Genomic DNA, 14,653 nt, shown 5'->3' with positions numbered 1-14,653 from the left:
TGAGGGCTCTGGGCAAACAGACTCTCTACCATTACTTGGCCTGACTGCAGGCTAGAACCATTAACACTGAGCCACTTTTCCCCTGAACCAAGGTACCCGGAAGTATCATAGCAAAGGGCGTGGTCTCCCGCCCAGACAGACGGGGAGGGAGCCGTGAACCCCTTACAGTCTCTCTTTCTACTCGTTCATACTTTTTCTCTAAATATGTCAAAACACAGGCACACAACCTTCCCCCGGCCAAACACAGAAAAATAATACAAAATAAAATTTCAAAATGGCTGACGGCACCAAAAACATACACAACTGGAAATGGGGATGGAGGGCGGGACGTAAATGCTACACAGTGCATGGAAACCTATCAAAAAGTACATGGTGATGAAAGCTATCGAGCAGTTAACTACTCACATGGCTGCGCAGAGCAGGCAGCCAATGGGGAAGAAGCCATGGTCTGGCACGAAGCTCCCAGGGGAAGGGAGGCTGGCTTTTCCCAGAGCTAGGGCAGCTGGGCAGCTTCAATGACCGGGCTCTCCTTAGTGCACATTGTTCTTATCCTATGAAATCATGTCCATAGGCTGCTGTGGGCTGGCGGGTGGTTCTTGAACGCCTCCAGGATGAAGATGGTCTGAGAAGCCAGGCTTTGGACCGAGGAGTTGCTGTCCTGCTGCAAGCCTTTGAGGTCTAAGATTGAAAGGAAGGAAATGGAGGTCAGAGCCACAGCGCTCTGGAGAGCCCCAGCAAACCAAGCCAGCGCTGTACCTCTCGGCCTGTGACAAGGAGGCAGCAGGCTGGGAGGCGGGAGGCAGGGGACTAGCAGGAACAACCAGCAACCTTCACTAAACATCCCTGCTGCCCTCCACAAATGAGGGAGCCTCCAGACACAGGCAAGAAGTCCCAATGAACCCCATTCACTCACTATTTCTAGGACTGCCCCATCCCTGCAGTATCTGAGCACCTCATCCCTGCCTGTATTTACCCTCCGCCTTCCCCCCAATGCACAGATGGGCACTTAGGTCCAGACAGGGGGAGAGTCATAAAGGGGGCTTGGACATTGTTAGGCTATGCCTAACTTTAGGTGCCCTGCTGCCTTCCAGGAAATGCCGAGGAGGGAGCTCAGCCATTCTCTAGCTCTGGTTGGGAGGCCCAGCTGTGAACCTGCTCTGGGAGCGAGAAGCCTGAGCTATATCACTCCCCCCCCCCGCCATTCGCCAACAAATGTGGAGATGCTGCTCTGCCCTGCGCTGCCCAGGGGTCCGAGCACGCAGCAAGGAGGTAGGTGACCGGACGTCACCTCTGCCTCATTTGGAACAGTGGCTTCACCCCAGGCACCCCACGTGGAGGTGACTGCTCCAAACACTGGGCTAGTGAGTGCAAGGGGGGAGGCAGCACCCCACCTCGGCTGTGTTTGGTGGGGGGGCAATCGTCTCTGAAGGCCAGCCAGCTCAGGCCCAGTTTGGGGTTCTGCCAGGCCGCAGCTCTGAGGTCAGGGCTAAGTGCCTTGCACATGCCAACCAGCAGACACGACAGGGTGAGGGGGCAGCTGATCAGGGGTTTGGGGATCTACATTTTGCATCCCTTTGTGGCTCTCGCCTGAGATCATGTTGCTGGCGTCGGAGATTGAACCCAGCCCACGGCCCTGGGCCGTTCATCCCCCTAGCGCTCAGTGCTCAAAGCAGGTACCACCCACCGTTGCAGATGGCATCCAGCTTGTCCTGGCTCCTCTGGTCCAGCTGCCGGGCAGCGAGCCCTACACATACAAACAGCTCGTCACATCCCCGCATCCCCAGCGAGGGTGTCAAATGTCACCCTCCAAGCAACCCCTCGCTTCCCCCGCCCCTCGCTGGCCAGGACGCGCTCCCGAGTCCCCAGGGGAAAGGGTGAGTCCCCAGGGATGGTTACAGGGCTGGTTGCCAAAGGAGAGCACAGCACCTTGAGGGTTCACTACCAAGAGCCCATGGTGGGGTATGGGGGGGGGAATGGGGACTGCATGGGGAGCAGTGGGGTTAGAGGGGGCCCATCAGTCGATCAGGGCAGTTTGGGGTGAGCTTGCTCCTGCGGACTTCTGACACTCTTGATCCTGCATTAGACAATCAGGAGCCCAAGGGTTACTTATCGCTGCTGGCAGGGACTGAGGAGAGCCTGGGACTGGATCCAGCCCCCCTGTTAAAGGGACCCCTGCTCTGTGGTTACCTATGAACCTGATGGCCGCTTGTCTAAGTGGAGTCTGTGGGTTCTCCAGAAAGGCCATGGTCTGGCACAGAAAGTTGTTGGCTCTCCCCTTGTAGCGCGTCAGCTAGGACCAGAACAAGGGAGCACCAGGTTATTAAAGGCCTTTCCGTCCCGCAGGCCGGGTTCCAGGTGTGTGGAGCGCACGTCCTGTTTTCACCCCTCTTTCCTGTGCCGGGGGGATCACGCAGAGGGACTACACCCAGGGCCAGGAGTGGTCCCGGGGCTGGGGCTCAGTGTGGGCACAGAGCCGGGCAATGGGGGGTGCCCTATCCACCGATTCCCCCACTACTACCAGCGAGGGCTCGCAGTGAATGACCTGAGGGCTCCCTCACCAGGCAGTCACAGCTTTGCCAGGTATCCTTGCGCTGGATGAAGCCACCAAGCTGGTGCCACTTCAGGAATTCTGCCGCACTGCTGAGGGTGTTCCAACACACCTGCAAAACAAGTGGGGCCAGGGCGAGCCGGCCACGGTTACGGGAGCTGGAAGCCACTAGCCTCGTTACCCGGAGGCGGGGAGGCCGTGCGTGCTGAATGCTTCCCGGCCCCAAGTTGCTTGCGGAAGGGCGGCGGTGTGGCTCAGGCAATAGCTGGAGACCTGACTCAATTCCCAGCTCTCCCTGCAGGAACTCAGGCAAGTTGCTTAGGCCCAGGGCTGCAAAGGGATTTAGGTGCCTAATGCCTATGGGTGATCAATACTTTTGAGGCGCTAGGCCTCATGCTGTGCCTCAGTTCCCCACCTCATGGTGGGTAGGAGGGTGAATTCATTAGTGCTGGTGGCATTTGGCTCCCAAGTGATGGTGGCCATGAGCGCTAGCATGTGCAGAGACACCTGGGGCGGGGGGAGGGGAGGCAGCTTGGGCATCTCATGTCTAGTACGGGCTATCCGGGCCGCTTGGCCAAGGGCACACTGGGTCCTGCGCACCATCTGGAGACTGGGTAGCCCTGCTCCTGGTAGGGGCCATGGCCAGGGTTGTGCTCTTCCCACCAGCACAGCCAGGGAATGTGCGGAGGCCAGTGGCTGTAGGAGTGGTGAGGCGACCCCTCCCCCGACCCAATTTCTCAGCCTGGCTGCAGGGGGGGAGTGTTGGGCTCAGAGGATGCAGGGAAGACTCAGCAGTTGGGTGGGGCGCCATGGTCATGGCGCTACTGCACTCAACGTTCAAGTGATTTTGAGCGCCTGACTGTCACAGGACTGAGCACCTGCCCTCTGTCAGCAAGACCCTTTAAAGAGGGGGTGTCACATGCTGCCCCCTCAAAACAAATTACTGGTCACTCTGTAACGGTATCCGCTGCAAGCTCCAGCTCGTGGCCTCACCTGGGACACTTTGGGACGCTCATCATGCACGAGGAGGAGCAGCGGGACCAGGTTCTGGAGCACAGGCTCCTTCATCCGCCTCCTGTCGAGCCCCCTTACAAGCTCCAGCAGGTGTTTAAAGAGGGTGATGGAGAGCACCCGGAGCCTGCTGGACACCTGCAAGAGACGACGTGGGGAGGAGACGCTGTGACAGTCATTCTCACCCAGCGGGGCGAGCGCTCACTGTGCCAGAGATGTCTGCCCTGCAGGGGGTATTGGTAACTCACCCCCAGCCATACAGCCACAGCTGGGGCCAGACTCTCATGGGCATAGCGCCATTGAAGGCAATAGAGATGCAGATTTCCACCAGTTGAGGGGCTGGCCTGGTAACTTCTTGGCCAGGGAGAGCAGTAAGGTGGGGTGAGACTGCCCCTGGGCTGTCACAGCCAGCTCTGAGCACACTGACATCAGCACACACCTGTGTCAGCCAAGGGGGAATGCTCAGGGCAGAGCAGTGCCAGGACAGGGGCGGCAGAGAGGGAGTGATGAGGAAAGATTCAAAGAGCGAAGGAGGGGGTGTAGTTTGTCCTCCCGCTTTGCGGGCCCAGCTCACACTGCTGTTGACCCACAGCGGCCCTCTAGCCAGGCCAAGGGGGCCAGGCGTTGGGGGCAAATTCCTACACTGGTGTTTGTTCAAGCCACGCACAGGGACCTGGGGTGGATTTAACCCAGGGCCAAGGAGTGGTAAATGTGCAGGAGTTCCCAGATAGGGGGCCTTGGAAGCCATGACTGGAAGCCACCCAGCCTCCAGGGGCTCGGGGTGGGCTGAGGGTTGCCCCACTCCTGTGCATGGGTTTCTTGTTAACTCAGAGCCGGCCCCGCTTGGTCACATGGTGCTGCTGGGCCCCCACCCTGCATGGCTGCTGGCAGAGCTGAACCAGTCCAGTGACCAGGGAGGCTGGGCGAGCTGTGCCAAGCAGGGAGAACCAGGAGCAATAGCTGGATGCTGTAGGGAGGGGCCACTGCTTTCTGGGAGGTGAGGCTGAGGGGGTAGCCTGGGGACGGGGTGACTTGAGCTGTTCTGGGAGTGGCTGAACCTTTAAACGGTGACCCCCAATCAGCAGTTACATGTCACCTCCAGGCACCAGGTTCTAGACCAGGCAGGTTCTCTGCGTGACATCTATTGTAAAAGTGTTCATAAGTTCACCTCACCTCAGTCCCTGGAAAAATCATGGAGCAGGTCCTCAAGGAATCAATTATGAAACACTTAGAGGAGAGGAAAGTGATCAGGAACAGTCAACATGGATTCACCAAGGGGAAGTCGTGCCTGACTAACCTAATTGCCTTCTATGAGGAGATAACTGGCTCTGTGGATGAGGGGAAAGCAGTGGATGTGTTATTCCTTGACTTTAGCAAAGCTTTTGATACGGTCTCCCACAGTATTCTTGCCACCGAGTTAAAGAAGTATGGGCTGGATGAATGGACTGTAAGGTGGATAGAAAGCTGGCTAGATCGTCGGGCTCAAGGGATAGTGATCAATGGCTCCATGTCTAGTTGGCAGCCGGTTTCAAGCGGAGTGCCCTAAGGGTCGGTCCTGGGGCCAGTTTTGTTTAAAATCTTTATTAATGATCTGGAGGATGGTGTGGACTGCACTCTCAGCAAGTTTGCAGATGACACTAAACTGGGAGGCGTGGTAGATATGCTGGAGGGTAGGGATCAGATACAGAGGGACCTAGACAAATTGGAGGATTGGGCCAAAAGAAACCTGATGAGGTTCAACAAACACAAGTGCAGAGTCCTGCACTTAGGATGGAAGAATCCTATGCACTGCTACAGACTAGGGACCGAATGGCTAGGTAGCAGTTCTGCAGAAAAGGACCTAGGGGTCACAGTGGACGAGAAGCTGGATATGAGTCAACAGTGTGCTCTTGTTGCCAAGAAGGCTAATTTCATTTTGGGTTGTATAAGTAGGGGCATTGCCAGCAGATCGAGGGATGTGATCCTTCCCCTTTATGCGACATTGGTGAGTCCTCATCTGGAGTACTGTGTCCAGTTTTGGGCCCCACACTACAAGAAGGATGTGGAAATATTGGAAAGAGTCCAGCGGAGGGCAACAAAAATGATTAGGGGTCTGGAGCACATGACTTATGAGGAGAGGCTGAGGGAACTGGGATTGTTTATTCTCCAGAAGAGAAGAATGAGGGGGGATTTGATAGCTGCTTTCAACTACCTGAAGGGGGGTTCCAAAGAGGATGGAGCTCGGCTGTTCTCAGTGGTGGCAGTTGACAGAACAAGGAGCAATGGTCTCAAGTTGCAGTGGGGGAGGTCTAGGTTGGATATTAGGAAACACTATTTCACTAGGAGGGTGGTGAAGCACTGGAATGCTTTACCTAGGGAGGTGGTGGAATCTCCTTCCTTGGAGGTTTTTAAGGCCCGGGTTGACAAAGCCCTGGCTGGGATGATTTAGTTGGGAATTGGTCCTGCTTTGAGCAGAGGGTTGGACTAGATGACCTCCTGAGGTCCCTTCCAACCCTGATATTCTATGATTCTATGATTCTTTTAGCCTGTTTATCTGATTTGGCTGCGCTCTTCCTGTCTGGCCACTTCGTAGTAGGTTCTTGGAACAGTAGTTCTGAGTTGTCTTTCCATGAGGAGTTGTGCTAGACTAGATGCAGGAGCTGCTGTTGGTGTTGATCTGTAATTCAGAGGAGCAAGGAATGGATCTTCCTGCTGTCAGATTTTTTGGCTGTCTGCGCAGCTCTCTCAGCCTCTCCATTCGCTTGTGAGTAATGTGGGCTGCCAGTGATATGAGCAAAATCATATTTCATTCAGACTGACTTAAATTCTGCTGCAGTGAATTGTGGGACATTGTCCATCACTAGTTGTTCTGGATACAGAAATGAGCAAACGTACACTTCAGTTTCTCAATAACACTGCAACATGTTATGTCTTTCAAGTACATTATTTCTATATAGCTGGAAAAGCAGTCCACAATGACCTGGCAATGATGTCCTCTGAATTCACAAAAATCTGCAGCTAGTCTTTCCCAGTTCTCTCTCGTAGAGGTGGTTGTTCACTGGTTCAGCATTGCCTCTTAAGTTGATTTGGACTAGATCACCTTTCAAAAGCCCAATAGCATCAGATCCTCAAGTTCTTCCATCTTTCTCACTAGGCCCATCATGGCTGCTACACTGCAGCTGAGAAGGTTGTTGGTCTTTGATCTCATACACACGGAACGCAAAGCTTTTGTCTTTGTAAATTGGTTCGGTGATGAACTGGCCCATGCAGTTCAAAATCCCTTCAGGGAGGGTCAGAGCTTTGTGACATCAGCTCTCGAGTCAACTTTAAAGTCAATAGTCTTGCTTTGAATATTCAATGTCACTCTCCAGGCGGGCGCCATGTCATCACAAGTGATAGATCCCAGAATCAATGGGTCTTGATTGTCTGCAATATGAGTCAACTCCCTGACTGCTTCAGTGCAATGAACAGCTGCAAAATGTCCGTATTTCAGGCATTTATTACAGCATGCGCCTCTGGCTGGACATGTATCATCCCTTGGGATATGACTTTTCCACACCTTGTGCATGTAGACTGGCATTTGTCCCTCTTAGCCTGTGAATTCTCTCTCCTTACCTCAGGGATTTTATGAGAAAGACTTTTAACACTTAAGTGTCTGTTTGTAGCTTTTAAGCTAGTTGCAGGTTTTTCAATTTGCTTTTGCCTGTTGTTTGACTAATTCTGACTCTTGCTAGCTGTATAGCTGTGGGTAGAGTTAAATCTCTCTTCGGCGGTAGCTACTGTGAAAGGTTTTTTGCAGTGTTGTTGTAGCTGTGACAGTCCCAGGATATTAGAGGTAGGTGAGGGAATATCATTTAGACCTCACCTGGCTTGTCTCTATGAAAGGTTTTTATCTTTTAACCCAATAACCAGCCTGTTTCTGAAATTTTCATGTTTTACATTCCCCAAATCACAGTTTTCAGCCAGGGGATGCAGAGGTCTTCTAAAACTTTCAACATTTTCCCCTGGTTCTTGAATTCTTTGCTGAAAACATGCTCTTTAATAAACCACATTTCCCTCGGTTATAAAGTGTGCATCAATCCTAACCACAACCCTTGCATAGTTGTCTTTGTGATGGTCTTCAGTAAAGTCAAAGGAGGTAAAGATATGCTCTGCGTGCTTCTCCATAGCCTAAATTAAAGTCAATACCTGTATATCCCCAGTTCCTTTGTGCAGCTTGTTTGCAATGCAAAATCGTGCAAAACATTGTTTCCAGTCTGTCCATTGTGAAGGGTTATGAAAGGTGACGTTCTCTGGGGAATCAGAGTGGGGCATGTTGATGAGGTCCTGCAAACTTTGTTGCTGTTCCTTCCGTCTGCAACCTGTGTTGCTGTTTTCCTTTGGTTTCTGTTCTTAGTTTACTCCTGACACCATATCATGTTCTGTACCAGATATGTACTGCCTACAGAGCTTGTTTACACACACCAGATGGACAGTGCTTAATTTGTAATGAAAGAGGTGCTGGGGCTCAAGCAATTTTTTTACAATCATAACTGATGCAGCAAGCCCAGAGGTGCCAGGGCTAAGCCCTGGCAAGCCCTGGCACAAGTTGAGCACTGCAGATGGGTTCATCATAAGAACCGTTAATGCTCTGCTGGATACAGCTGAGGTTCATTTAAATAAAATATTTTACAGAGTGTCACCTAGTAGTCGAACAGTATCATACAGGGTAACATGCCAGGTATGTTACAGGTAGCCTGGCTTGTTTGCTAGACTCCATCCCATGTTTATCTTACTAGCCAGCTGCTCCTGCCCCCGGTGTCAGCTCAGAGCAGCCGGGCAGGCTCTGCACAAAACTTATGGGAGCGGTCTGGGGGCATCAGAGCTGCACTGCAGTGGGCATAGGCAGATGTTGAATTGGCACCTCGCTGGTCTTCCCTCCAGTTGTTGAGGCCTATTTGACTTTCCCTGGTGATGGGTGTTGTGTTCATTAACGCTATTTGGATTTAACACCCCCCCCCATAAAGAACCTGTTCTGTTCCCCCCCCGGGCCTGAGAGGGGTTTGGTTTAAAGGGCTCACCCCAGGGTGAGATCCTGCAGCTGGGGTCCAGGAGACCCTGAGAACAGCTTGAGCCGGGCCTGTGCCACTACTAAATAAAGAGCGGCAGGGTCCCAGCAGAGTTCGGCAGGGCTGAGGGTAGTATTTAGTGTTGTGAAAGCTGGGGAGGTGGGTGGACGCTCCAGGAGCCCCCACTGGGGGGTTACCCCTAGAAGGCAGTAATGGATGGGCCCCTTTCTCCTGCCCGCTTGCTGGATCTCACCATCCAGTGGGGGACTGGACATCAGTCTGGTGAACGTGCCGGCGGGGGCTAGTTTGTGGTTATGAAATGCCTGGGGAGAACTAGGCCCTCCTTTGACGCTGCACTGCCATGAGAACGAAGGGGAGAGGAAAGGGTGGTAGCTGCAGAACCTACAAACGGAGCCGTTTCCTTATGGAGCTCCCAGGCCAGCAGGCCAGCTGTAGGATTCCTGGCCAGGGAGAGGAGGGGCAGGATTTTCACCAGGGTACCATCACTTGTCACCCTGGAAGCCAGCAAGAGCATTGCAGCACCCTGTGCTGCAGAGGCCCCCTCACTGCATGCAGACTCAGGAATGCATGTCCTTCCACAAGGGGAGCCTTGTCCCCAGGCTGCCCTGATCCTTGTCAACAGGCCTGCAGGACACAAGGGTTCCCATCCTTTCTGCCATACGCTCTGATGGAGAGTGAGGTAGCAGAGGAAGGCGGGAATGGGCTCACGTCATTTACAACAATCCTTTTTCTGGCTAGGACCATACACAGGCCCTGCTAGCCCACCCGCCAGCCCCCATTCACAGATCCGCAGTTTGAACGGTCTCCCATGGGCCACCAGGCCTTACATCATCAATGAAAGGCAGGAGTTTCTCAGCCACTTGCACAGCCGCGCGGCTGGCGCTCTGCCTGTCCATGCCGGCAAGGATGTTTTTCAGCACGGTGATGGCCTCGGCGATGATGTCCCTGTCTATCTCCTGTAGTTGCTCCAGGACCTCTGGCAGCAGATGCTGGAGTTTCCCCACCTGCGTGAAATGAGGAGCTGCTTTACAAAACACCCTCCAGTGACCCACAAGCCATTTCCAAAACAACAGAGGGTCCTGTGGCACCTTTGAGACTAACAGAAGTACTGGGAGCATAAGCTTTCGTGGGTAAGAACCTCACTTCTTCAGATGCAAGTAATGGAAATCTCCAGAGGCAGGTATATATCAGTGTGGAGATAACGAGGTTAGTTCAATCAGGGAGGGTGAGGTGCTCTGCTAGCAGTTGAGGTGTGAACACCAAGGGAGGAGAAACTGTTTCTGTAGTTGGATAGCCATTCACAGTCTTTGTTTAATCCTGATCTGATGGTGTCAAATTTGCAGATGAACTGGAGCTCAGCAGTTTCTCTTTGGAGTCTGGTCCTGAAGTTTTTTTGCTGTAAGATGGCTACTTTTACATCTGCTATTCTGTGGCCAGGGAGGTTGAAGTGTTCTCCTACAGGTTTTTGTATATTGCCATTCCTGATATCTGACTTGTGTCCATTTATCCTCTTATCCTCTTGCGTAGTGACAAAACAACGTCCACCTCCCCTGCAGACAGAGGCATGGGAACTAAGGGGGTACTGCAGCACTCCCAGGTTTTACAGGGGGCTCTGCTCCTGGCCCCGCTCACAGGGTCCCAGCTGCCAGCCCTGCGCCAACCCCTATCTGTGGCCCCAGCCTCGGTCCCCTTGCTCCATCCACCTCCCCCGCCTGGCTCCTGGAGCCATGGCCCTGCTCCTGAGCCCAGCTCTAGGGGTGGCAGAGGGTGTGGGCAGGGGTAAGGGGGGGTGCAGCACCTCCACTATAAAAAGTCTTCCAGCGCCCCTGCCTCCAAGTGACATGTTAGAGCCTCAAAGCCTTTGCACAGCCAGCTAGGATCATGGGCAGCAGCGCCGGCTACCTGCAACATAAGCAGCTGCTTCCTTGTACCCCAGATCTCAGGGGATGGTATTTATTAGCGGGTATCATCTGTGGAAAGTTCTCTGCACAACACGTTGACCCCAAATAAATCAAGTCTATTATTGTTATAGGGGTTCAAATAGCACCTCGAGGGCCTATCTGCAATCAGGGCTTGTGCTGGGGGATTTCCAGGCACAGTAAGAGACGTCCCCTGCCCTAGAGCTTACAGGCTAGGCACACAAAGGAAGGATTTCTATCCCCATTGTACAGACATGGAACTCAGGCACAGAGAGGCTACGTGACTCGCCCATGGTCACCCAGAGAGTCTGGCAGAGCCAGGAACCGAACCTGTCCTTACAGCCCAGCCTAGAGGAGGGAGGCAATTTTGCACACAAGTTTTAGGGTTGGTCTGTTACTAAAAGCCAGATTCAATCATTTCTGTATTTGGTTTTTGAACCTTTCAAAGACAGCGAAGAGCTTGAGAACATGACCTATGAAGGAAGGCTGAAAGAACTGTGTTTGTTTAGTTTGAAAAAGAGAAGACTGAGAGGGGACATGATAGCAGTTTTCAGGTATCTAAAAGGGTGTCATAAGGAGGAGGGAGAAAACTTGTTCACCTTAGTCTCTAAGGATAGAACAAGAAGCAATGGGCTTAAACTGCAGCAAGGGATGTTTAGGTTGGACATTAGGAAAAAATTCCTAACTGTCAGGGTGGTTAAACACTGGAATAAATTGCCTAGGGAGGTTGTGGAATCTCCATCTCTGGAGGTATTTAAGAGAAGGTTAGATAACTGTCTATCAGGGATGGTCTAGACAATATTTGGTCCTGCCATGAGCGCAGGGAACTGGACTCGATGACCTCTCGAGGTCCCTTTCAGTCCTAGAATCTATGAATCTATGAAAATCTCAACCGGCATCAGGGAAAAAAATGTGTCAAATACAGGCTAACCGGTTCCAGAAGAAAAAATGAACCACAAGCAAGTGAAAACCAGGCTGAGGCGCATGGAACGGTGGGAAGGGTGTATGACAAAGAATTACAGTCACGCCCTCTCCATGTCTGTTAGAATCGTAGTCCGGGTTTAATAAACCGGACTGACCCGCTATTCTCAGGGTAAGTAAATTATCATTAGTGAGAGTTGCCTTCAGATTGTCTCCTCTTTACCAGGCTGCCAGATCTGTGTATTTAAGCCCCAAGGGTTTTCTCTGCCTTCACTATAATGTGTGTATCAAACTTGTTATGAGATCTTAGCAGCAAAAGGCCCCTGTAGAGCTCTTCAGAGGAGCAAGTGCTGCGGGACAGAGCTGTGACGTCAACAGTTAAAACCTATGAGGCTTTAAAAGGGGATTTGTAGGAAAAAATGGTTCCTAATTGAAGCGAAATGGCTCTGTCTGAGCGTCCCTGATCACTGGTGTCGCCAGCATTCCCTGGGGTCTAGAGTCCACAGCTCTGCTGCTAATCTAGTGCTAGGGTTCTTTGGATCACAGAGACCCCAGACATAATCAGGCCCGGCAGTGCCAGGTACTGCACACACCCCGCAGGAGCCAGGCTTGGAGACTTGCCCAAGGTCACCAAGCAGGTCAGTGACAGAGCCAGGAATAGAAGCCAGGGCTCCTGACTCGAGGCCAGGGCCATGTCCCCATGGAAGGTTTCAATGACCCCAGCCCTGCAGCAGCTCCCTGCGGTTCTGAGTTTATCCCCCACCCCTCCTCCCCTCTCACCTTCTCTGGGCACAGGGACAGGTTCAGGAGGCCTTTGAGCGCCAGCCAGCACACCACAGTGTTGGGGTCTCTCAGCTGCCCACTCAACTGGTCCAGGATGGCGTCTTCCTGCTTATTGCCAAGGTCAGGGCACTGGAGGAGCTAACACACCAACAGCGAAACAAGCTAGAGAACGGGGCTGGACCCTCACGACTCATCTCTGTCAAGGGGCCCTTAGCTCCACCTGCCACGGGCACAGCATGCGCTGTACGCCGGGCACCACAATTGATCACCGTGTGTGCCCCACTGAAACGCTGCTAGCGCAACGGGCCCTCGAGGCTCCAGCCGAAATCAAGACCTACCCTGCTCCCTCACTAAGGCTCAGCTGCATGCGGAGCAGGGAGGGAGGGGGCTGCAGCCTTGTGTTCCAAAGGGCCGCCCGGTCTGCGGGGGGCAGGTGAATTGGCCGTGGATGGGCCTGGCCTGCGCATGGCATACGGACGTCAGAGGGGGCTCGAGGGCCGAGGTCACACAAGGGACCATTCTATGGAGCTGAGCCTTGGGGAACAAGAGACACCCGACCCTGGGCTTTGCTCCAGCCCCGCAACACCAGCTGGGGCCGGTAACAATGTCCAGAGTCAGTGACTCCACCCCTAGGGCTTTAGGAGCTTTCCCTGCCCCTGGTCACCCATCCACCCCCAGAGCCACCTACCCCTCTCCTGGCCATAGGCATGGGCGGCGAGTTCTATGGGCCCCCGGTGCCTGGGCACCATGGGCCTCGGCCCCGCCTTCCGCCCCCGCATCTCCCGGGCCATTTAAAAGAGCCCGGGGCCCCCACTCACCACCCGCAGTGCAGCGGAGCTGAGCGGCTTCCTGCCTGCTTGCTCCACATGGCTGCCGGCCCCTCCCTGCGGCCCCTGAGTGGGGTGGGTCTGTGTCCCACTGTCACGGAGTGTGGGGGAGTCAGGGCCCCGCACCCCCCATTTCCTGCGATTCACCGTGACTCTCACCAGCCAGTAAAACAGAAGGTTTATTAGATGACAGGAACACAGTCCCAAGCAGGGCTTGTAAGTACAACCAGGACCCCTTCAGCCAGGTCCCTCTGGGGGGCAAGGATCTTAGACCCCAGACTTGGGGTTCTCTGCCTCTTCCCACCCAGCCCAAAACTGAAACCAAAACCCCTCCCGCAGGCTCTCTCCTCCTCCTTCTCTCCCCCTCTCCCTTTGTCCAGTTTCCAGGGCAAAGGTGTCGACTTGCCCCCTCCCCCCACTTTCTGGCTCAGGTTACAGGCTCAGGTACTGTCCCTCACCTAAAGTCATCCCCTGCTCTCCCATCCCCCATGCAGACAGTCCAGTAAAACTAACCGACATACCCAGGTCAATCCACCCCGCTCCCTACTGCGTCGCACCCACCCCAAGCGCCCCTGCAGCCAGTAGGAAGCTGCGCGGGCAGTGCCTGGGGGTAGCAGCACACGGAGGCCCCCAGGCCCGCCCTGCCTAGGAGCCCCAGGTAAGCACTGCACCCTCCCAACTCCTCCCAGAGCCTGCACCCCCACCCCTTTCCCACACCCCACTCCAGCCCCCAAACTCCCTCCCAGAGCCTGTACCCCCTCCCTCCACACCCCCTCCTGCCCCCAAACTCCTCCCAGAGCCTGCACCCCTCACCCCCTCCTGCACCCCCACCTTCTGCCCCAGCCTGGAGCCTGCACCCAGCACCCAAACTCCATCCCAGAGCCTGCACCGCAGGCCCCTTCCCCCACCCAAACTCCCTCCCAGGGCCTAACCTCTCACCCCTCCTGCACCCCAATCCCCTACCCCAGCCCAGTGCCTGTACCCCAGACCTCCTCCCCCCGCCCAAACTCCCTCCCAGAGACTTAGGCAGGTGGAGGGCAGAGTTTGGAGGGGCGGACTCTACTGGTCACCACCAAAATTTCTACAAACCTGCCGCCCCTGGCCATAGGTCAGCCCCATGCCACAGTCACCGCTGGGCTAGGGCTGTTCTCACGACCCTCACCCGCCGGTGAGGCTCACCTGAATGAAGAATGCCATGGCCGGGATGTACTGCCTATCATCCCTGCAGTTGAGGATGGCCATCAGCTCCTGGAAAATCCAGCAACGCTCCTGGAAACTGCCCGAAACCATGGCCCTGGCATGGGAAACACAAACACCACATCATTGAGGAGAGCAAGGACTGGTTCTCCATTTACAAATCTAACCAGACCAGTGCCACAGGACAGGGGATCCCGGGTGACTAGTCACGTGCAGCTGGCATGGACTAGTTCCTGCTGGCTTAAAATGCCCAGCGGCCTAATTGCTAGAGACCCAGACCCTTAATCACTCCAGAGGGAGCCCTTCCACGAGGCCAGCTTTGAGCACACAGCGCTGGGGCTGTGTGACGAAGTGGGACCATTCTTAATGTTTCCTCTGAATACTGTGTGGGTGCCTCAG

General features: G+C 54.2%; 1 protein-coding gene across 1 annotated transcript in view; it reads right to left on the bottom strand.

The window, feature by feature from the left end:
* Positions 1–405: 405 nt before the first annotated feature.
* Positions 406–14,653, bottom strand: part of LOC135983259 (maestro heat-like repeat-containing protein family member 7) — a 40,172-nt gene continuing 25,924 nt past the window's right edge. Inside the window, exons 14-21 of the mRNA XM_065594069.1 lie at positions 14,237–14,351; positions 12,228–12,368; positions 9,435–9,611; positions 3,542–3,697; positions 2,559–2,660; positions 2,188–2,290; positions 1,685–1,744; positions 406–678 (exon numbers count right to left, since the gene is read on the bottom strand). Coding sequence (XP_065450141.1) covers positions 560–678; positions 1,685–1,744; positions 2,188–2,290; positions 2,559–2,660; positions 3,542–3,697; positions 9,435–9,611; positions 12,228–12,368; positions 14,237–14,351 — 973 coding nt within the window. The 3' untranslated portion in view covers positions 406–559. The remainder of the gene's footprint in view (positions 679–1,684; positions 1,745–2,187; positions 2,291–2,558; positions 2,661–3,541; positions 3,698–9,434; positions 9,612–12,227; positions 12,369–14,236; positions 14,352–14,653) is intronic.

This window comes from Chrysemys picta, chromosome 4, assembly GCF_011386835.1.
Source record: "Chrysemys picta bellii isolate R12L10 chromosome 4, ASM1138683v2, whole genome shotgun sequence".
NCBI lineage: Eukaryota > Metazoa > Chordata > Testudines > Emydidae > Chrysemys > Chrysemys picta.
This window is presented reverse-complemented; position numbering and strand designations above follow the sequence as displayed.